At 45.9% G+C, this 22,555-nt stretch overlaps 2 protein-coding genes across 2 annotated transcripts; one reads left to right on the top strand and one right to left on the bottom strand.

Moving 5' to 3' along the window:
• Nucleotides 1–945: 945 nt before the first annotated feature.
• Nucleotides 946–11,265, bottom strand: LOC146756974 (uncharacterized). The gene is made up of 4 exons (XM_085523289.1): nucleotides 11,248–11,265; nucleotides 4,354–4,480; nucleotides 3,645–3,755; nucleotides 946–3,536 (listed from the first exon to the last, which is right to left on the bottom strand). The coding sequence occupies exons 1-4, from the start codon at nucleotides 11,263–11,265 to the stop codon at nucleotides 1,768–1,770; spliced, it is 2,025 nt and encodes a 674-aa protein (XP_085379415.1). The 3' UTR covers nucleotides 946–1,767.
• On the top strand, nucleotides 10,272–21,539 carry LOC146756973 (uncharacterized). Its single transcript, XM_085523370.1, has 2 exons — nucleotides 10,272–13,183; nucleotides 21,241–21,539. The coding sequence occupies exon 1, from the start codon at nucleotides 12,477–12,479 to the stop codon at nucleotides 13,131–13,133; it is 657 nt and encodes a 218-aa protein (XP_085379496.1). The 5' UTR covers nucleotides 10,272–12,476; the 3' UTR covers nucleotides 13,134–13,183; nucleotides 21,241–21,539.
• The last annotated feature ends 1,016 nt before the right edge of the window (nucleotides 21,540–22,555 follow it).

Genomic DNA, 22,555 nt, shown 5'->3' with positions numbered 1-22,555 from the left:
GTTTTAAGTTGAAGGAGGGAAGATTTAGGTTGGATGTTAGGGGAAAGTTCTTTACTAGAAGAGTGGTTAGGTCCTGGAACAGGCTGCCCAGTGAGGTTGTGGATGCCCCGTCCTTGGAGGTGTTCAAGGCCAGGTTGGACGGGGCCCTGGGCAACCTGATCTAGTAAAGGTGTATGTTTGGTGGCCCTGCTAGGCAGGGGGGTTGGAACTACATGATCCTTGAGGTCCCTTCCAACCCGGGTAATTCTGTGATTCTGTGATTCTGTGAAACATCATCAGCAACCTTGATGAGGGGATAGTGACCACCCTCAGCAAGTCTGCTGATGACACGAAGTTGGGAGGATTGGCTGACATGCCTGAAGGCTGTGCTGCCATTCAGCGAGACCTGGACAGGCTGGAGAGCTGGGCAGTAAGAAACCGGATGAGGTTTAGCAAAAGCAAGTGTAGAGTCTTGCACCTAGGGAGGAATAATTACATGCACCGGTACAGGCTGGCGGAAGACCTGCTGGAGAGGAGCTCTGCTGAGAGGGACCTGGGCGTCCTGGTGGACAACAGATTGGCCATGAGCCAGCAGTGTGCCCTTGTAGCCAAGAAGGCCAATGACATCCTGGGGTGCATTAAAAAGAGCGTGTCCAGCAGGTCGAAGGAGGTGATCCTCCCCCTCTACTCTGCCCTATTAATGCCTCATCTGGAATATTGTGTCCAGTTCTGGGCTCCCCAGTACAAAAAAGACAGGGATCTCTTGGAGAGAGTCCAGTGGAGGGCCACGAAGATGGTGAAGGGCCTGGAGCATCTCCCCTATTAAGAAAGGAAATGCCTTGTCCAGAAGCAAGCAGTGGGCTGGAGAGGGCACCAAAACCAAACCCTGCTTGCACCTTTCCCTCTCCTCATTCCACATGCTGACATTTATTTTAAGAGCAAAAACAAGACTACAGTGAAGAAAGCTCCAGAACAACTCAGCTACTTTATTCACCCCCTTCTCTTTCCACTACAGAAGATTCTCAGAAAACCTCCAAGAGCCACCTTACTGCTCTGCTGACCCTTCTCTGGGATGCATCAGTGCGCTCAGAAATGACTGAGAGCAACACATGCACACAGACACACAGCAGATCTCTACACAACCACTTCTCCACTAGGAAACAGCATCAAAAAGCAGCTGGTGGGAAGAGTAGAAGTGGAAAGCGGGCATGGTGAGAGAAGTGCTTTGGGCAGCAAGGAAAGGCCATCTGAAGCTCCTGGGTTAAGTCCCTTCTGCAGAGGGTGTCGGTGATGCCGTCTCCTTTGCAAACTCTTCCTGCATGGAGAGAAGCATTGGTCTCCCTCATCCCCGGGCTCTCCAGCATTTTGAGGGTCTCTCCTGCTGGGGGTTTTCCCATGAGAAATGAGGCACCAGCCCTGAGAGAAACTCTTCCTGCAGGAGATGCACTCCTAGTAGCTACCTGTCCTGTGGACTGCAATGTTTAATGAGGACTGAGCTTTGCATGAAGTTCTTCTGGGAGTGTGAGGAGCTCTCTGCTAGGCACAAAGCCCTTCTCACACTCAAGGCTTCCTGCCATTTCAGCTCACTGGTGCAGACATTCTGGTAACACAGCAGATGGGATTCTCTGAGGGAGAGAAAAGACAAGTTCCCAGGCATCTCCCTGCATGCAGGCCTGGCCAAAATGTTCTAAAATGTCCGACAGAAGCTATGGTCTCTCTCCTGTGTGCATATGCTGGTGCAGCTTCAATTCAGAACTCCCTTTGAAGCTCTTACCACACTCAGGACACTCACAGGGTCTCTTTTTCCTGATGGATGCTCTGATGCAGTGTCAGCTCAGAACACCTTTTAAAGCTCTTCCCACACTCAGGACACTTATAGGGTCTCTCTCCTGTGTGCATGCACTGGTGCATCTTCAATTCAGAACGCCTTTTGAAGCTCTTCCCACACTCAGAGCACTTATATGGTCTCTCTCCTGTATGGATGCGCTGGTGGTGCTTCAAATCAGAACTGCTTATGAAGCACTTCCCACAATCAGAGCACTTATATGGTCTCTCTCCTGTATGGATGCGCTGGTGGTGCTTCAAATCAGAACTGCTTATGAAGCTCTTCTCACACTCAGAGCACTTATATGGTCTCTCTCCTGTATGGACACGCTGGTGCACCTTCAGTTCAGAGATGCTTTTGAAGCTCTTCCCACACTCAGGACACTGAAAGGGTTTCTCTCCTGTATGGATGCGCTGGTGGAGCTTCAAATCAGAACTGCTTATGAAGCTATTCCCACAATCAGAGCACTTATATGGTCTCTCTCCTGTGTGGATGCGCTGGTGGCGCTTCAAATCAGAACTGCTTATGAAGCTCTTCTCACACTCAGAGCACTTATATGGTCTCTCTCCTGTGTGGACATGCTGGTGCATCTTCAATTCAGCACGCCTTTTGAAGCTCTTCCCACACTCAGGACATTTATATGGTCTCTCTCCTGTGTGGATGCGCTGGTGGAGCTTCAAATCAGAACTGCTTATGAAGCTCTTCCCACACTCAGAGCACTTGCAGGGTCTCTCTCCTGTGTGGATGCGCTGGTGGCGCTTCAAATAAGAACTGCTTATGAAGCTCTTCTCACACTCAGAGCACTTATATGGTCTCTCTCCTGTGTGGATGCGCTTGTGGAGCTTCAAATTAGAACTGTTTATGAAGCTCTTCTCACACTCAGAGCACTTGCAGGGTCTCTCTCCTGTGTGGATGCGCTGGTGGAGCTTCAAATTAGAACTGCTTATGAAGCTCTTCTCACACTCAGAGCACTTATATGGTCTCTCTCCTGTGTGGACACGCTGGTGCACCTTCAGTTCAGAGCTGTTTTTGAAGTTCTTCCCACACTCAGAGCACTTGCAGGGTCTCTCTCCTGTGTGAATGTGATGGTGGATGGTGAGGCTGGAACTGTTTTTGAAGCTCTTCCCACACTCAAGGCACTTATACGGTCGCTCTCCTGTGTGGACACGTTGGTGTATTTTGAGTTTAGAAATACCTTTCAAGCTCTTCCCACACTCAAGGCACTTGTACAGTCTCCCTCTTCTGTGGATACACTGGTGGGAAGTGAGGCTCCCACTGTCCGTAAAAGTCTTTCCACAGTCAGAGCACTCAAAGGCTCTCTCTCCTGTGTACATGCACTGCTGGCCAGTGGGGTGGAGTCTCCATTTCATGCTCTCTGCAGAATCACAGATCTCATAATGCCTCTTTGCTGAGTGCGTGCACTGGTGGCTAGTGATGCTGGAATCCAGTTTAAAGCTTTTCTCACACTCAGTGCATGGATTCTGCTTTTTCATCTGGCACACATCCTTGCTCCTGGTTTCCTCAGGCTGCTTTGGACCTATGTTGGAGTCCACTGGGTTCCTCAGTGTCATTCCCAGATGCTTTCCCAGGGGCTTCTTGATGTGCTCACCCTGACCTTGCTGCAGGACTTCCTGGACATCCCTTCTGATTTCTTCCACAGAGATGTGATTCCGCTGCATTTCCGCTACACAATTTCTCTGCGGAACCTCCTTTGTATTTTTGATCCCATCAGCTGCTGGATGACAGAGGAAATGCAGCAATAGCACACGGTGCCCAAAATAAAACACAGGCAGAGAAGGCTCTTACAGCCCCAACATTCCCCTTCCCTCCACCACCTCACCTGGGCTGAGGTCTCCTGGCATGGCCTCAGGGCTACGCACATCTGGGATCCAGGGGTCTTCCCCTCGTTCAAGCAGGGAGATCAGCATGGGCTTGGGGGCTGGAAGTGGAGCTTCAGGGAGAGAAACAGGGAACAAGAGAGCATTTCCCTCATGCTGGCACAGTGCCTGTTCAACAGCTTCACTCTGTGCCCCTCCCCAAGGAGAAACCACCATTTAGGTCTAAATGACACCGTGCCTACAGCTTCCCTTGGAGCAAAGAATGTTTTGACATCTCTGAACATTGTGAAGGGATATTTTTTCTTTCAAATTAACTTTACAACAGCTTATTTGTTTTCTTACAGTCTACCAGTGGTCAAGGCATCAAAATGTTGATGGCAATTGCATGGAAAATCCTCAATTCCATAGCAGTAACCAGGGATTCATCTGTGAGCTGGAGCTGGTGGCACCAAGCAACACACAACACAAGGGCTGGTTTTCTCCCTCCTGGCTGATGCCTGCTTGCCAGCACTGACTCTGTGGCTTTGATCAGAGTGCCGTGCATACTAATCCCTTCTGAAACTCATGCTTTTCAGTATCTCCTTTCTTGCTGGCACTGTGGTGTGAGTCAATATGTAGCTGCATGGTGTTTATTCAAGGCCCGGCTTGCAGAGGCTCATTCTGCACAGCCAAAGGTGCCCTAACGAGGAGGAAAGGCAGACAAGCTCTCACCCAGCGAGGCCACACACTGGTATGTCTCCAACATCACATCCCGGTAGAGCTCTCGTTGCACAGGGTCCAGCAGCGCCCACTCCTCCCTGCTGAAATACACGGCCACCTCCTCAAAGCTCACGGGCTCCTGCAAGCAAAGAGGCTGCTTGCTGGGAACAGCCAAGGCCCAGGCAAGCAGCTCGCACAGGACAGAACCTCACACCCCAGCTGCTTTTCTGTCCCCAGCACACACACGCTGGCTGAGGGCACCTCCCTCTACCCCTGCATTCACATCCCTGGCCCCTTGGCCTCTCCTGCCTGCTTCCCCAACCCCTACCTCAACTGGATGTGCTGCGGCCATTTGCTGCTCTCCTGCAGGCTGGGATGATCACGGCTGGAAGGCAGAAGTTGAACTGGAGCCTGCAGAGAGAAGAGAAATGGCAGGGGAGCTGTGAGGGAATGCAGCAGTCCCAGTTCCAGCTCAGCCCTTCTGCAGGGCACTGCCCAGCCTTGCAGAGGAAGACAATGAGCTGCAGCACAGGAAACAGTCTGGCTCAAAGAGATGAACCGTCACAAAGCTGTCTCAGACTGGGAGGCTGAAACAACTGGTAGCTGACACTTAGTTCAACAGCTGAGACTGAGAGGGGACTTAAGACAAAGCACGGCAAGGAGGCAGTCATCTTACCCCAAAAGAAGGAGCAGCCCAAGTGCCCCTCCAGCTCTGCTGCACAGCAGCGGGCTGCACCACAGGACCTGCCCTCGAGCAGGGCTGTTTCTGCAGCTCACACCTGCACAGAGATCCCTTGCAGCTTGACATCAAGACTCCTTCTCAATACAGATCTTCTGTAAGACACCCGTGGTTACTTTGGAGCTTTCATGTATTCTCTAAGGTTCTGTCTTAGAGGGACTGTGCACGTATGATTCCTTCCACACAAAGCCTTGACCAAGCTTGGGACTAGGAGAGGATCCAGCCACATCCTAGCTCCTTACCTCTGTGGTCTGAAGACATGAGAAAAAAAGGGGAACTACTCTGAGCCTCGTGACTCAATGGGAGGGCCTCCTGTAGGTGTGTGCGTAACCCTACCCTCCATGCAGTAAATAACCAAGTGTATCCAGCCACCTCCGATCCTGCTGTGTCACTGTTAAATCACTACAGCATATCCCTATTATATCAACAAATATAGTCCTGCTTCTCCCTTAGGAGTGTATGCTGTGTTTGGATCCACTTGTGACCAATGGGCAAAGTCTGCAGGATGGCAAGAAGGGAAACAAACCAATGACAAGAGACATGAAGCACGTCCCAAATTCTTCTGTGAATGTTCTCGTGGCGACTGCTGTAGTTGAGCAGAAAGCAGAGGTCACTGGGGGCAGTAATAGGATGCAAAATGGGAAAGGTGTTATCAGCATCGTGTCGGGTTTGGAAGTGACATATGAAGCAAAAGAGAACTGCACCGGTCCTCCCAGAATCAAAAGCGACTGATATTCCACAATATTTCTGCTGCACTGCGTGGTGCAAGTTGTGCAGGTAATGCTTATTCACACAATAAACGAAGACCTCCCCGAGTCGCCTACAATCCTTTAGGCCACACATCCTCCACCTGTAGGGTTTGGCTCCAAACAGATGCAAAACTGCACCCATAGCACTAATTAAAGGCACTGCCTCTACACAGTTAAGGCAAACAGAGGCAGCAGAATGACGGCTTATTGCCTGCCCTAACAGAAATACTGTTAGAAAATGGTATGGCCATCCAACCATCCAGCAGGAGGTGCAGAAAAGCACCTGGTTCATGGAAGAACACCGTGAATGCAGCCCCCAACACTCAAACACAGCAAGCCTGCTGGAGCACCACCTCCACAGATCCGTGAGGGAACACCTGGTGGCAAATGGATTAAATCCTCTGGCAGATGTCCGTACATCCTCTCAGGAGTGGAAGTAGCCCTGGGCTTGCTGAAATCAAGCAAGCCCTCAGAAAAGGGTTGGGAAAAGTACTCTGTAAAGGTGACTGATGTAGTTCTCAAAACCACCTACTGCTGATGTTACCTAAAAGTGGTGATGGCTCACATTCCTCGGGTAAGGAAGTGCAAAACGGCGAGGAGTTAAACACAACTTACTTAAGGCTTACTTAAACACAACAATAAATCAACAAAACATCCAACCACATGGAGATTATTTTTCCATCTCCTGAGAAGAGAGAGTATCTGACAGCACTGCAGCCAAACCAGCCTGTGACGGTCACAGCCACCACCAGCCGATGCTGTGCTGGGAATTTTAACTGAACCGTGAAGGCAACTTATCGAATAGCAGCAGTGCTAAACAGAACAATTAAGGCAATAAACAACCACGTGGTTACAACAGCCTTGTTAAGCAGTTGTTAGAGCACTCCAGGACACCTGCATGATATCAATAAATTCATTCCTCCCTCCCTCTTCAGCCGAGCACGCAGACTGCGCTCACTGCCAGGGGACGCTCTCAGCAGCGCGTGCCCTTTGCAGAAGGCACCTGGGCTGTGCTTTACTGACCTGCTGCTGCTCGGCCGTGTTCTCAACGCGTGCTCCAGTCAGCCCACAGGCTGCCAGCTTCTCATCGTCTGTTCCAGAGCCCAGTGCCGGAGCTGCTGCAGATGCTGAACGTGCTCAGGGCCCGCAGCTGTGTGCTCAAGGCATCTGCAGCTGCCGGGACAGCCTGAACAAAAGCCTTGCCAGGGCTTTGCACAACCCCAGCTGAGCCATCAGGCAAGCGCTCAGCAAACAAAAGGTAACGCCATTTCAAGGGTCGCCAGAGGCACGTGTTGCCCGCAGGGTCCCCAAAGAGAAGCTGGGGGCTGCCGGGGAGGAGGAGCAGGGCGAGTGCAAATTTCCACTTGGAGGCTTCACATTAAGACACTCCAAAGGAGGAATCGGGGGGTTTAAAGCTTCCGTCAATCCACGCGTGCACAGCTGCAGAGCGAGGCCGTCTCGTGTCTCCCGTGGCCCAGAGGAAGAACTGCAGCCCCAGCTGCGCTGTGTTACAGAGATCCAACCGGGCAGCAGAGCACGCTGACCTCCTCTGCTCCCTTCCTCACTGTCCCAGCTCCCAGCCCGTTCCCGTGCCCCTCGGAGCCCAGCCCGGGCTGCATGAACTGCCGCCCTGGTTGCAGCCCGTCTGGGCCAGCAAACCTGCTGCGCTGAGCGGGAGCTGGAGCCGGGACCAGGGTCCCGCCTGGGGTACGGCAGTGCGGGTTCCGCCCCGTCCGGGGCCGCTCCCCGCTCCTCTCCCGGTGCTGCTGGCAGGGGGCAGGAAGCGTGCGCTCCTCTGCACGAGCCACGAAGGGCACCTACCTTGGGTGCGGAGCAGGCTGCTCCCAGCTCTGGTGCAGGTAGCTGGGCTCCTCGGAGTCGCGTAGAGCAGAGGACGCCGAGTGCCCTGAGCCCGGAGCTGGCCGCAGGACGGCCTTGGTGCACCTCCTGCCACCGCGGTGCTGCCCGGATGGCTTCCAGCCAGGCTCTCGCCTCTTCCGCACAGGCTCAGGAAGGCAGGAATTCCCACAACGATCACGCCCAGAGCTCGTTTTCATGGCACATCTGCCCCCGGGGGATGGCGAAGGGAAGGGGTGCGGGGGAGGAGGGAGGGAGGAATGGGGGCTGTGTTTTGTTACGCTAATGAAGCATCGCTTTCTGCCGGCTCTCTTTGCTTCCTTCGGTGGGGACATTCGCACACCCTTGTCATCAGGCATCCCTCCCTTGCTGTCCTGGCGTTCCTTTCACTCCTCTCCCCCACGAGTATGTCCCAGCAAGAGGCAATCTCCGGTACAGCACCAGAGGACATTCTGTGTTGAACAGAACTCTTGCAATGGAACCGAGCTGTGGGAAGGAGCTTTACCCAGAAGCTGCTGTAAGAATACGACTTTCCCCAGATCCTTGTCTAAGGGTCCTAATAAGTCTTCTGTGCAGCAATACCTTGCGGTTCTGTGTGGGTTTGTGGTCCGTATGGCTGGCCATACCTACCCTTGAGTTGCACTGGGCAATGTACCTGGGGGTCACCTCACTGGAAGGAAAGCAGTGTGCAAACTGCAGTGGGAAATTGCATTTAGGAAAGCAGGATATTGAGGTTCATTTTCTGGTGGATATGGGTGCTTCTTACTACCCATAGATGGTTTTGTAACAGTAGTAGATGCTACTGCCCAACGGGAAAAGGTTTCCTTTTTTGGATTAATTAAACATAAGCTAAGAAAACAAGCAGGAATACAGAAATTCTTGTACCTGCCAGGTTACTCTGGCAAGAAATTGAATAAAACTGGAGCTAAGAGTGCAACGATATTGACTGATTAAAAACTGTAACTCTGGCTTTAACACAAACTGGGCAAAACAATGTTGTACCCCCAGGAGTTACAGCAATCTCAAATATGATACACTTAGTGGTGTGGGCATCAGGGCCAAAAATGAAGCCCTAAATAGAAGTTAAAAGCAAGAGCTTGCCTAGTCAGGGTAAAGCGGTGCCCTTTGAGGGTATGGGACTGTAGAAGGATAAAAGAAATAATAGGTAACTTTTTGGAGTTTGGATTCCAATTTTGATAGCAAGTGCTGTACTTTGGTACAAGACTTGAGGGCAAGTACTAGAATAGTTGAATGGATACACTCAGTGGTGGCAAATCCGTGCACTTTATTAACCAAGTTAAGGAACAAAAAGATTAAGTTTACCTTCTGGATTTGAGGGATGTCTCTTCTGCCTGGTTTGGCCAAAGGAAGCCTAAGGTTATTTGCCTTTGAAAAGGAAAGCCCTGATATGGGGAGAAGAGTCTCAGTTAACCTGGACAGTGTTACCCAGGGTTGTGAGAACAGCTGAATGATGGTCAACTCATGAGCCTGAGATCTGGGATCCTCCATCCTAGGGTGGAACTTTACTGCAGCACGTGGCTGCCACAGCAACAAAAGGACTGTGTACAATAGACTGAGAGTTTGCTGAGTTTCTTGGTTTACAGAAAGCACAAATAACTCAACAGGAAGTGACATATTTGGGAAATGAGATTACAGCTGGACTTTGAACCTTAAGAACTGCCAGGAAAAAAGTCATCTGCCAAACCCCTGAGCTGCAAATTGCCAAGGAAGTGAGTAAGGGATGGCCAGGGTGCCTGAGGGCGGTGGCTGCACTGGTACTTGTGGGAATACAAGAAAAGCTGTTCAGAGCAGCAGCTGTGGAGCAAGATAAACCGCATGAGAACCAAGGACACCTCTGCAAGGAGAAGAAGGGTCTCACAGCTCTGATTGGATACGTGCCTGCATGGACAGTTGAAAAGGGTTCTGTAGAATGCTTTGTTGACATGTAAAGGTGGTTGGGAAAGTTGTAAGGGCGGACGGGAAAGTTAGAAAATAACAACTTGTGAAGGTCTATAAGGGATGTGAGAACTTGTAATAAACGATTTGGATCGTTCACATCTGAGTCCGTGCCTCAAACGCTGCAAATGTGGTGGTGATAGGTTGATGGTTGGACTTGTTCTTAGAGGTATTTCCAACCGTAATGATTTTTTTATTCTATGAGGGTTAAGGACTCCAGGACAGTATCAGTGAATACTTCATTCATGGCTTGAAAGCTGAAGCTTGAAGCTGCTGAGGTTGAATGAGGAAGAGTATGTCCTTTGTTGTGGTTGAAAACTGATCTTGAACAGACTTTCTCAACAGGATACTCTTTGGTTGGGACAAATACAGAGGAGTGTATTTGTGATTTTTCTTGCGCAGGGTCAGTGATCAGTGTCTGCACAACAGTTTTAGGAAACAAGAAAAGAGAAACAAAAAAAACTGCACGGGACCTAAGTAAAATGAATTCTTAATGACTGACTGTGCTAGTGAAACATATTGAGTAGCTTGAAGCTTACGACAAAGGAGTTAATTGCTTTGTTGTATGTGACTATATGAAGGGTTGCTGTAAAGAAGAATAGTAAACTTGTTATATGGCAGACAGGCTATGAACTATTGGTTGTATCAGTTAGGAAGATTCGTGTTAGTTACTGCCTTTGAGTAGTAAAGCTTGTAGAGCTTGGGAAGAATAGGTTGGAAAAGCTACAGAATTTTCATCAGTAACAGCTTAGACATATATTGGGGTTAGTCTAGTTATGGATTTTATTGCTGTAAGACATGAGGGACGGGCAAAATGACTTGTTCCTAGTCCCTCCCAGTGCTGTTATTCTGTGCTGTTTGTGTGTTTTCAGAAATCTATGTATTACTTACTATTGTGCCTTTGTTCTTTAGTTGTCATTAGTTGTGGCAAGGGTGACAGCCCTTTCTTCACTCTGTTTCCTTACTGTAGAATTAGGAAATTTACAAAGAGGAAAAAAGTGAATAGTCAGGAATATTTTGGAAAGTGTTTCCACTGTTAAACACTTCAGAATTTCTCAGAAATTCTGCTTCCCAGCTGTAAAGAAAAGGCTTGTGCATAATTTCAAAGGGTTGAGAATACTTAATCCTGAAATTGTTTATTGGTTTTTTACTCTGTTTTGGCCTTGTACTTTGTCTCCAGTAGTATGTAGTTGGCACTCAGAAGTAATTTGATTCAGCTTGTCCTTCTGCACTGTTTGCTTTCTGTTCCGTTGTGCTGCTTTGCCTGTGGAGTCCTCTAGTCTGAGATCTGTTGTCTCACCTTGCCTGAATTCTGCCTCAACTGAATAGACATAGATTCAAAACCTGTGTTGCATTATTTTCTGGTTTCAGAAGTGTCCAGTCTTTTACTAGACAGACTTTCCTGGTTTTGAGTAACTTGCAAAACTGATAGTATTCCTGCCTGCTTCCCAAGAGTCTCTGTTTTTCAGACAAGGTTATGTTAACAAATCCATGAAACCCCAATAGAAATTCTGGGCTCTTTGCTGTGTGTCTACTTGCATCTTCTGCTTTCTGCCCTTGTCTTTGTGATGTCTTCGTTTTGCACATCCTCTTTATTTGTCTTACTTGAGTAAATGAATCCATCTGTCACAATCTTCTCACCTGGATGTCTGAAAGTTCTCTTCCCGGCAGGGGAATTATTTCACTGTTTACCTCTTAACTTTTGTCCTTCCATTTCCTTCTCTGTTACTTTGGTTTTATTTGCTGCAACGCTTCCTCCTCTTTATTTTCAGGAGTACTTCTAATCTCTTAACATGAACTGTGTGTTCCTGTACTTCAGGTTCTCTTCAAAGATTTTTTCCATATCTCTTCTTTGATTTTGATTAATGTTAACTGTTGAGATTTTTCTGGATGTATTCCCAAGACTCAGTCTGAGGTTTAAAATCCATCCAGTAGTACTACTGAATTCAAGTCTGCAATTCAGAATTGCATCGTTTGTAGAGCAGGGCCTTTTTAGAATTGAATTCAGTGGGATGTGAACAGAAGACTCAGGACAGCAGGGTCTGTTTTAGTTGGATAAGGCTTTTGGTTAACTCTTCTCATTCCTGTAGATATGGATATATCTTGTTTCATCTACATGCAAAACTTTGTAGTGTAATCAGTTACATAAAAATACATTCTCTTCCCTTCCTGTGTTTCTGGAAAATGCTCATTAAGATTTCTGTTTGATTGTTTTCAGAGTTGTGGGTTATACTGCTTTCTTTTAATGGGCTTGCTATGACAAATATAAAGCCTGTTCTTTTCAGCCTTTAGTTTACTAGCTATTAACAACAGAATATTTACAGTGAAAAAGATCTAAGGGGATAAACACATTATATTTTAGCACCTCAACATTTGCAAAAAATAAATGGACAAAACTGTGGGAATACAAGAAAAGCTGTTCAGAGCAGCAGCTGTGGAGCAAGATAAACAGCATGAGAACCAAGGACACCTCTGCAAGGAGAAGAGTCTCACAGCTCTGATTGGTTATGTGCCTGCATGGACAGTTGAAAAGTGTTTTGTAGAATGCTTTGTTGACATGTAAGATGTTTGGGAAAGTTGTAAGGGCGGATGGGAAAGTTAGAAAATAACAACTTGTGAAGGTATATAAGGGATGTGAGAACTTGTAATAAACGATTTGGATCGTTCACATCTGAGTCCGTGCCGAGTCGCTGCAAATGGCGCCCACAACGTGGGGCAAATCAACCCGCGGCTGAGCGAGCCCGGTCCGGCAGCGTCGCCCGACTGAACTTCGGAGAGACTGTTTCGCGCGCACCCGCACCGTTCTGCAGGACAGAAGGTGAGCAGTAGGAACTATGGGGAGCTCACTAACGAAGGAGCAGAAAGTAAATCTCGAAGTATTGCGGTCAGTGTTACCGTATCAGGATAAGACTGTGTCTACTAAAGCATTAGCTACTCTTCTTAAATGGATAAGCAAAAATGTCCCCGAATTTCCAAAAACTGAGTTCTCTCTCGATGGAGAACTTTGGGACAAAATCGGCTCAAAACTCTATGAGGCTTCTCTCGCTAAAGACAGAACGGCTGCTAAGCTGTTGCCCGTTTGGAGCCGGATAATGGAAGGGATTAAGCAATCACGACGGGAAAGAATTTATTCCGACCATTCCCTGCCGCCCTCCGTCCCAACCCCGCCGCTGCCTCTCGCTGCGGGAAGCGGCCCGTGCCCGGATCCGACTGGCGGCTCCGACCCCCCCGCGATTCGGGGAGACGAAAAGCCGCAACCGCCCCCCTTCGCGCTCCCGCCGTTCGCTCCTCCCCCGACGCTCGCCGCGTTGCCGCCCTCTATGGCGCCCCCGCCCTTCGCCCCGCCTACGACGTTCGTCGCTCCGCCCCCCGCTCCGCCCACGACGCTCGCCGCGCCTCCGCCCTCCGCTCCGCCCATGACGTTCTCTGCGCCGCTGCCCTTCGCCCCCCCCCACGTCGTGCGCTGCAGCGTCTGTGCAGCCGGAGTGTAACGTGATTAAAGACACGGACGGATCGAAACCAGGGGATCGTTGTGACCCAGGTCCAGTATATCCGGAATGCGAATCGGGCGCATTTCTTCCTGATGATAATTTGAAGGGAGCAGAAACGACAAATTTCCCTACAGCGTACTGTGGTGTCTTAGAGCAGTGCAGAAAAGAAGCAATATTAAGGGGTGATGGTGACACATTGCAAGCCTTTCCTGTGTTGTATCAGCCGAATCAGGTCCCCCGTTGGGAACCCCTGCCTTATGAGGCAGTGAAAGAGCTAAGGAAGTCAGTGAGAACATACGGAGTTCAGTCTACCTTTACATATAATCTTTTGGTTGCAATTGGTGATAGTTATGTTATGACCCCTCATGACTGGAAAAGTGTGTTACGAATGATCCTCTCTCCCATGCAATACACCGTGTTCATGACTGAATACCGGGATCAGGCTGCTGTCCAGGCCTTGAATAATTTGAACAATCTAAAGCACATTGGCCTAGAGGAACTCATGGGGGAGGGGGTCCGGGCAACACCTCAGGCACAGGCACAGCTGGACAGGCAATGCCTGGAACAAGTTAAGACTTTGGTGTTGCGTGCTGTCCGTCGGGTTCCTGATATTAATTCACCCGATGCTTCATTTACTTCAATTAGGCAAGAGGCTACTGAGCCTTACATTAAATTTCTTGACCGTTTACAAAATTCATTAGAGAGACAAGTAGAAAATGAAGCTGCCCGAAATGTCATGCTTAAGCAATTAGCAGTAGAAAACGCAAATGCAGACTGTCGAAAGGTTTTAAAGTCCCTAAGGAATGCAGATCCATCAATTACTGACTTGATTAAAGCCTGTCAAGATGTAGGCACAGAAAGTCATAAAATGGCCCTGCTAGCAGATTCATTGGCCACCCAACTTGATGCAGGGACAGCTCAAAAAGTAAAGTGTTACAATTGTGGAGAACCAGGTCATGTCCAACGGGACTGTAAAAAGCCCAAGCGAGTAAATAAAAATGCTTCTGCTGTTCCAACTCGACCCTGTCCACGGTGCAGGAAGGGGCTACACTGGGCTAGAGACTGCCGATCCAAACTTCCTGTTGCTGCACAGCCCTGCGATCTGCCAGGAAACGGCAAGAGGAGCGCGAGACCGCGCGCTATGACAGCAAATACGGTCCCGACTCAGCCAGACGCTGTCTGGCCAGCTCACTCAGACCAGCCACCATTGGCAGCGCAGGAGTGGATTTGTCCACTGCCCAGTCAGTGACGCTGACTGATAGCACCGTGACTCTCATTCCAACAGGGGTAATGGGTCCCCTTGGGGACGGGCGTAGCACCCTCTTGTTAGGACGTTCTTCTGTTACAAGGATGGGACTTTTTGTTTTACCTGGAGTTATAGATGCTGACCATACCGGGGAAATTAAGATAATGGCATGGACACCCTCACCCCCCTGTTTTATTCCAAAAGGCCAAAAAATAGCACAATTAGTCCCTTTTCATTCTATGACCAAACCTGGTATTAGAGATCGAACCGGTGGATTTGGGAGCACAGATAAACCTGTTGTGCTATGGACCACACAACTGTCAAAAGACAAACCATTATTACCATGCTTAGTAAATGGCAGGCAGTTATTAGGACTAGTGGATACTGGAGCTGATGTTACCATCATTAAGTCCAGTGATTGGCCCTCTGAGTGGCCACTAAGAGACCCTAATTCTGCTATTGTGGGGGTTGGGGGCCTACAGCAGCCAAAACAAAGTGCCCGAATTTTATCTTTTGAAGGGCCTGATGGTCGCATTGCTCACGCTGCTCCTTACATTTTACCAATTCCCTGTACTTTGTGGGGTCGTGATCTCTTAAGTCAGTGGGGTATGATTTTGCAGACAAATTTTCAGTAAGGGCCATTGATCGGCAGCAACCTATACCCTTAGCTTGGAAAACAGAACAACCTATTTGGGTAGATCAGTGGCCCTTAAAAAGAGAAAAGTTGCTGCACTTACATGAGTTAGTTCAAGAACAGCTAGCTGCTGGTCACATAGTGCCTACTACCAGCCCTTGGAATACTCCGGTTTTTGTTATCCTCAAGAAGAGTGGAAAATGGAGACTTTTACAGGACTTGCGTGCTGTCAATGCAGTAATTGAGCCTATGGGAGCGTTGCAGCCTGGCCTTCCTTCACCCTCAATGTTACCTTCGGATTGGCCTATAGCAGTCATTGATTTGAAAGACTGTTTTTTTACCATTCAGCTTCATCCAAAAGATGCACCACGATTTGCTTTCTCAGTGCCCTCTATCAACCTACAAAGCCCTGTTCAGCGGTATCATTGGACAGTGTTACCACAAGGAATGCTTAATAGTCCAACGATATGTCAATTGACTGTAGCAAATGCATTACAACCAGTACGAAAGGCTAGACCTCATGTCCTTATTTATCATTACATGGATGATATTTTAATAGCAGCAGAACAAGAAGAGGGTCTAAAGGACGCTTTACGGCTCGTCCGGGAGGCAGTCCAATCTATTGGCTTACAAATAGCAGAAGAAAAAGTGCAACTTAGTTCTCCATGGAAATATTTAGGATGGAAAATTGCATCTCACACTATTCAGCCACAAATCCTCAAAATAGTACCTCACGTACGGACATTAAACGATCTGCAAAAGTTATTAGGAACCATCAATTGGTTGCGGCCACTTTTGGGAATTACTACTCAAGAGCTGCATCCTTTATTCAAACTACTGAAAGGAGACCCAGATCTAACTTCTAAAAGACAATTAACACCAGAAGCACAACAATGCTTAGACTCTGTAATAACATCAGTGCAAAATCGATACAGCCATCGTGTTTGTTTATCACTTCCAGTACATCTCATAATAATATCCAACTTCTATCAGCCATATAGCTTGTTATGTCAATGGGATACCTCAAGAAAGGATCCTCTCATTATTCTCGAATGGGTATTTTTACCTCATACATTTTCAAAAACTATTACATCACGAGTGGAAATGTTTGCTATGCTAATACAGCGAGGTCGTCATCGTCTACAAATTCTACGAGCTCTTGACCCTGAGTGCATATACGTACCTGCTACTAAAAAAGATTTAGATTGGATGCTTGTGCAGTCACTTCCTTTTCAGACTGCTATGGCAGACTATACCGGACAATTGTCCACTCATCCTCCCAAACATCAGTTACTACATAATTTGGCTGATATCCCCATTGCTACTAATACTTTACTTTCACATGTTCCAATACCTAATGCTGTTACTGTATTTACAGATGGCTCTGGCAAGACACACCAAGCAGTGGTTCTCTGGCGTGCGACTGCTACACAATGGCAGTCAGACGTACATGTTGTTGATGGATCACCTCAAGTTGTAGAACTCGCTGCAGTAGCTCGAGCTTTCCAAATTTTTTCAGACCAAAAGCTTAATATAATAACTGACTCTTTGTATGTTACAGGTATCATTCAGCGGATTGAAGGATCCTTTCTTAAGGAAGTTAATAATCCGGTTTTGTTTGTACAGCTCAAACAAGTCTTGCATTATGTTTCTCACCGTACTCTTCCTTATTTTATTATGCACATTCGATCGCATACTACATTGCCTGGTCCTTTAACTGAGGGCAACCGTAAGGCTGATCAAGCCACGGTCGCTTTTGCTACTCCTCAATTATTTGAGCAAGCACGACTCTCCCATCAATTTTTCCATCAGAACAGGAGAGCCTTACAAAAACAATTCCAACTGACAGTAGATCAAGCCCGTAACATTATTTTAACATGCCCAGACTGCCAGGCAATTGCCCCTTTGCCTCAAACTGGGACAAATCCACGTGGAACAGCCCCTCTTCAACTCTGGCAGACAGATGTCACTCACGTTCCTGAATTCGGCCGTCTAAAATACGTACATGTAACGATAGATACTCATTCTTCTTACATATTTGCCACAGCACATACAGGTGAACGCAGTCGTGACGCCCGTAAACACTGGTTATCTGCTTATGCTGCTATGGGAATCCCTCATACGATAAAAACAGATAATGGGCCCGCTTATACTTCTAAGGCCACTCAAACTTTCCTTCAAGAATGGGGAGTTAGACATATTACAGGCATCCCTCATTCTCCCACTGGACAAGCTATCATTGAGCGTACTCATCAAACACTGAAATCTGTTCTTAATAAACAAAAAAGGGGGAATACGGGAGACACACCACAAGAAAGATTATGTAAGGCTTTGTTTGTGCTGAATTTTTTGAATCGTGATCATACAAATACAACTCGTGTGGATCGTCATTTTGGGGGCTCCCCAGTGCTCAAGGAACGGCCAATGGTTAACATTCGAAATATGGCCACAGGGCACTGGGAAGGTCCCTTACCATTGATAACCTGGGGTCGAGGATATGCTTGTGTTTCTACAAGGACTGGCCCTACATGGGTTCCGGCAAGATATGTTCGGCCTCATCTCAAGGCAGAAAATAACACCCAGCCTTAATAATGATTGTGATTATACGCCTCTTACTTCATTGATATTGCTTTGTAATTTGTTGTATTGCAAATAATAATTTTAGTAATGGTAAGACATAGTAGGTAACTCTTCCACATTACTGGTATAAATTTAAGAATTAGAATTATTAAGCATTATTTAGATTATTGTGTGTCTTTCCTATTTTGGCAGTAGATAGAATATAAGTTAAATAGGATTTGATGTTACCAATGCTGGAAATTATGGGACTAACTCTTCTAGTGTATTAGTAATGTTCAGTTATGATTTTATTAGCCTATCAACTAGCCTCTTCTTAGTTTGTAAAAATAAGACCCTGGAAAAGAATCCTGGACAAACGGATGATTCTTAAACATAACAGTTATTAACTCTTTTTCATCTCACTAATTGGGATTTTCAAAATATGACCATGCATCAATTGAAACAAAGGTGCTTGCAAAAAAAGCTAACCTCGGCAATTTATTCTGTTTTGTAAGCAGGTGTTCCACTTGGGCTCTGTACCACGCACTGGCCATGCGGATGCAGTGTACAAATGGAAAATACCATTCAGACCCTGAGTAGGAAAAGAGCAAGAGAGAATCTGTGGTGGATGAGAAAGGGAAAGTGCACCTTGAAGCAGGGGACGCCCTGCTGGCGCTGCCTATCGCATCCACCGCCAACATAACCCTTCTCTCTCCTTTTCTGCAGATTTCTGCCTCTCCAGGGACAATAAGTAATAATGTGCTAGCTTAGGGAGTATTTGCTTCATGCTGACGGGATGGTTTAAAATGGATAACACGAAATTGAAGTCTTTTCTAACCTATTTCAAATTTACACAGAATTGGATTCTCAGGGGTTCTTTTCCAGGTTGTAGGAACTTAGGCCGCAGGCAAAATGCGTCTGATATTTTAGTGGATTTAACCATATATTTTGTCATTTGCCTTATCTCCTTTTTCATTTTCAGAATATTGTCAATCGAGGCCTTGATTGAGTTATAATGATTATGTTATTAATATAATTAGTGTTATTATATTATAGTATGGTAGTAGCTTGTCAATAAACAAAAAAGGGGGAATTGTGGGAATACAAGAAAAGCTGTTCAGAGCAGCAGCTGTGGAGCAAGATAAACAGCATCTGAACCAAGGACACCTCTGCAAGGAGAAGAAGAGTCTCACAGCTCTGATTGGTTATGTGCCTGCATGGACAGTTGAAAAGTGTTTTGTAGAATGCTTTGTTGACATGTAAGATGTTTGGGAAAGTTGTAAGGGCGGATGGGAAAGTTAGAAAATAACAACTTGTGAAGGTATATAAGGGATGTGAGAACTTGTAATAAACGATTTGGATCGTTCACATCTGAGTCCGTGCCGAGTCGCTGCACAAAACCACCTCCCTTCCCACTACAGCACTTATCTGGCAGAACTGGTTGGATTGCTTCTGTTCTCTTAGCTCTTGGGGCTGTTGTTTTGCCACTCATAGAACTGCTTCCCATGAGTTTATGTTGTATTTGCACTGGAGGGGTTGAGAAGCAGCTGAAACTGTCAGCTTCATTCTTGTCCTGCATCCCACTGAATGTGAGCTGTGTATGAACACAATAAGCAAATACGATTTTTGGTATTGCATTAAGTATATTCCTGTGCTGTGCTCTGGTGGTATGTAACTGTTCAGGCTTTGACATTATTAATGGAAGCATGCCTGACTTCAGCATGTGCAAGGCTTAATCATGAGCATCTAACCCATCTTTTAACAATGAGGCAGAGTTCAAGTAGATTTGCAGGTGATCAGTTGTGCAAGACAAAACTGAATTCCTTCTTTGATAGAACGACCAATTCCTTTTTTCCTCCAGACAAGGAGAAGAGATGTAGTCCCATATGTCATACTTCACTTGTGCTCTTGAGGCTGTGCCAGACAGTAAACAGCTAATTCATGTAAAAGAGATGATCGTTGCGAGAGTTGGTGTTTACTGAAGGAAACAACTGCTTGTGGTTCTTTTTTTTATTTAGGGCAACCACCTCAAAAGCCATAAGCAACAACAAAAATTCCTGCAGGAGTGATTGGAACGAGAAATGTTGGCAATAAGGGGATTTTCCAAGGGCTCAAATTGAGGGCTAGTCTTGCACTGTTTGCAGTAATGACCTTGGCACCAAAAACTCGTTGGGATTTTCTTATGAGAATTTGTGGTGTGTTGTCAGTAGGTGACAACTGAGGAAATGCATGTGCAGCAGAACACATGCGTTTGGGACATGGTACAGATACAGAAAAACCAGTGAGACTGGGCATGTCAAGGCCAATAACAACCCTCCTGGGAGACAGCAGAAATCCTTACTGTTGCAGCATGGATAACTGGAGAGAAGTGAACATGAGAGTGGAAGATGTATAGGGAAAGATATTCTGTGGAGAATAAGCTGCAATTAAGGCATTGTACAATATTCTTCCAGCTTGAATATTACTTGCAGTTCTGGCTACTATATTCAAGAAACATTGATTGAAGCTGCTTGGAATTCAATGAAGGGAATATTATGGGAATAAAGAGCCTGTTATGAAAGGACAGTAGAGAAGTTTTTCAGTCTGTGGATAAGATCTAATGGCTGGATAAAATAAATGTAAATGAATGGAAAAGCTCTTGCCTCTTAAGGTGGGATCCTGGAAGAGACTCTGTGGTCATTTGTCCAGTGTGTTTTCCCCCAACTCTTTCTGTACAGGGAGTGATATTGTTTAAACCTACCTTTATAAATGAATCAGTTGGGTATCTTACATGAGTTATTGCCTTTGTTTATAAACAGTATTGGACAGTATTGATTTATGTAATTGGAAATGAAAGATCATCGTTATGAAGATTTTGTTTGGGACCTGAGCAAGGTCAGTTGAGCTCCCAACACGCTGTGGAAGAAAACTTGTTTTTATTCTTGTGAATTATTTTTTTAATCTCTAATGTCGTTCTGGGAACACTGTTACATCCTTAAAAGGCAGCAGCATATTTAAATTATCCCAGTAATGAATAATAATATACAGTAAGGAATAATAATAGTTTCATTATAAGTGTTAAAATTTTCACTGATAGTTTAAAAAAAGGAAATGCTATTTGTCAGATGTCAAAAACAGGATAATTTACCAAATGCAGAAATTTAGGATTTAGTGAAATTAATTCAGGTGTAAGAATATTGGTGGCCTGTATTTGACTCCTGCATAGTTTGAAAGGTTCTTGCACATAAAACCTAGTTTTGTGGTATTTTTGCTTCTATTTCTACCCTCTTGTTAGCAATTTGTGGGTCAGGCTGGGTCACATCACACTTCATTTCAGTTTTCTGTTTCTTCTTACTTCATCTACTTTTATTCCTCCATCATACAGGTAGTTAGGGCAGTCGATATATGAATCATTGTGGAGATGACTGTTCCTGTAACATTTGAAAGAAAAAATTGTTTTTTGATCAAGCGTTCCCAGTAAAAGATAAATAATTCTATGTGAACCAAAAAACTCTGAGTAACTAGTGAAATAAGTTGACCTTTTTCTTTCCAGTTTTGCAGGTAGGAAGACAAACCTGATGAGCTGAATGAGTTTTCTGTTTAGCTGCTGTGTCTGAAATAAAACTAGTTCATAGACTGCATGCAATTTCAGTTATTCATTGGTGGGGTATTTCTTGTTTTGCTTGTAGTTGCCTTGTGGTCACCGGTGTGAAGAGATTTGCCATTCAGGTGATTGTCCTCTGAACTGCAGCCAGAAGGTTAAACTCAAGTGTCCTTGTAAGCGACTGAAAAAGGTAAGTTTTGAAGTTGCAGTTCTGAGAGTGACACATTTTCTTTGTATGTTCCTAGGCTTGTGTACATGGATTGTCTCTGGTCAAGACTGGAATAGAATCAGTTACTTGAGCAGAGCAGCAACAGCAGCTGAAAGTCTGGGTGGAACAATCAAAATATTCACTAAGGAAAATAAAATTCATTGTAGAAAATGTTAGCTCCCAGATTTGCAATACCTTTCTCTTCAAGCACACTTCAATTTTTGTAGTTCCATTAGGAAAATAATCAGATGATCTGGAGTGATTTAAGAAGTCAAAGCACATTTTCCTCATTAGGAACTGAGAAGTTTATGATTACATAGATTGGAACAGTCACAGATGTTTTGAATTCCTAATTGATGGTTGTCTGAGGCCCTTAAAGCAAACAGAGGCATCAGCATCCTTAGCTTTCAGCAGAGATAAAGGACAAAGCTTATAGCTATCAAGTATGATGAGGGGAAAACCAGAGGCTGCTGTGACCTCTTGACAAGTGTTAACTTAATGAAAAATTCACTATCTGGCTTGAACAAAGCATGCTTAAATTATTTTCAAGACCCGGTTAACTTCTGAGCTTTCCACACAGATGCAGTTTCCCCAGAGTTCTTAGCTTCTCCAAGAAATGTCTTCAGAAATCTCAGATCTTGCAGGGCGCATGAAAGGATGGTAATGCCCAGAGTACATGCTTCAAATTGAGCAGTCTCTGCTTATAAATAACTAGCTTTTCTTTATTTGTAAGTTGAAATGTTGACTTCTGCTGAGGATAAATTATTTTGTTGTGACTAAGTGCTCTTACTAATTTCAGTTTTTCTTACTCTACTGTGTTCAGTAAAATCAATAATATCATTGGTTGCGTGTATACTTCTGCTTCTTGTTCCTTAAGATATAGGTTTACAGTTGGACTTGATGATCTTTGAGGTCTTGTTTCTTATGCCAGACTTAATTGAATAAGGAAGATGGGTATTTCCATGATAGCTCTCTTACATCTAGTTGTTGCTGTCCCTAATTTTCGTACTGTTTTTGGAAAACTGAAATGTGTCATCATCTTCTGCTGAGTTCTGACGCTGTATAGCTATTTCAGACCAGTTCAGATTTTATTGTCCCAGAGTGCCGGGATGTCTTCAGTGATTATGTGGATGTCCAACTGAAGTGTGGTAGCAAGAAGCAATGAAATTAATGTTTAGGATGCTCACTTTTC

The sequence above is a fragment of the Coturnix japonica genome, chromosome 24, assembly GCF_054131305.1.
Source record: "Coturnix japonica strain WE chromosome 24, WE-NBRP24, whole genome shotgun sequence".
NCBI classification, from domain to species: Eukaryota; Metazoa; Chordata; class Aves; order Galliformes; family Phasianidae; genus Coturnix; species Coturnix japonica.
The sequence above is the reverse complement of the archived record's forward strand: the minus strand, read 5'-3'. Positions and strand labels throughout refer to the sequence as shown.

What these genes read in the sequence shown, in the direction of transcription:
- LOC146756974 (XM_085523289.1), bottom strand. An exon ending in CCAGTGTGTGGCCTCGCTGG is followed by an intron (nt 3,756 to 4,353) that starts GTGAGAGCTTGT and finishes CTCTCCCTGAAG; the next exon opens with CTCCACTTCCAGCCCCCAAG. An exon ending in GCCAGGAGACCTCAGCCCAG is followed by an intron (nt 3,537 to 3,644) that starts GTGAGGTGGTGG and finishes GTCATCCAGCAG; the next exon opens with CTGATGGGATCAAAAATACA.
- LOC146756973 (XM_085523370.1), top strand. Translation starts at nt 12,477, where the DNA reads ATGGGGAGCTCACTAACGAAGGAGCAGAAAGTAAATCTCGAAGTATTG.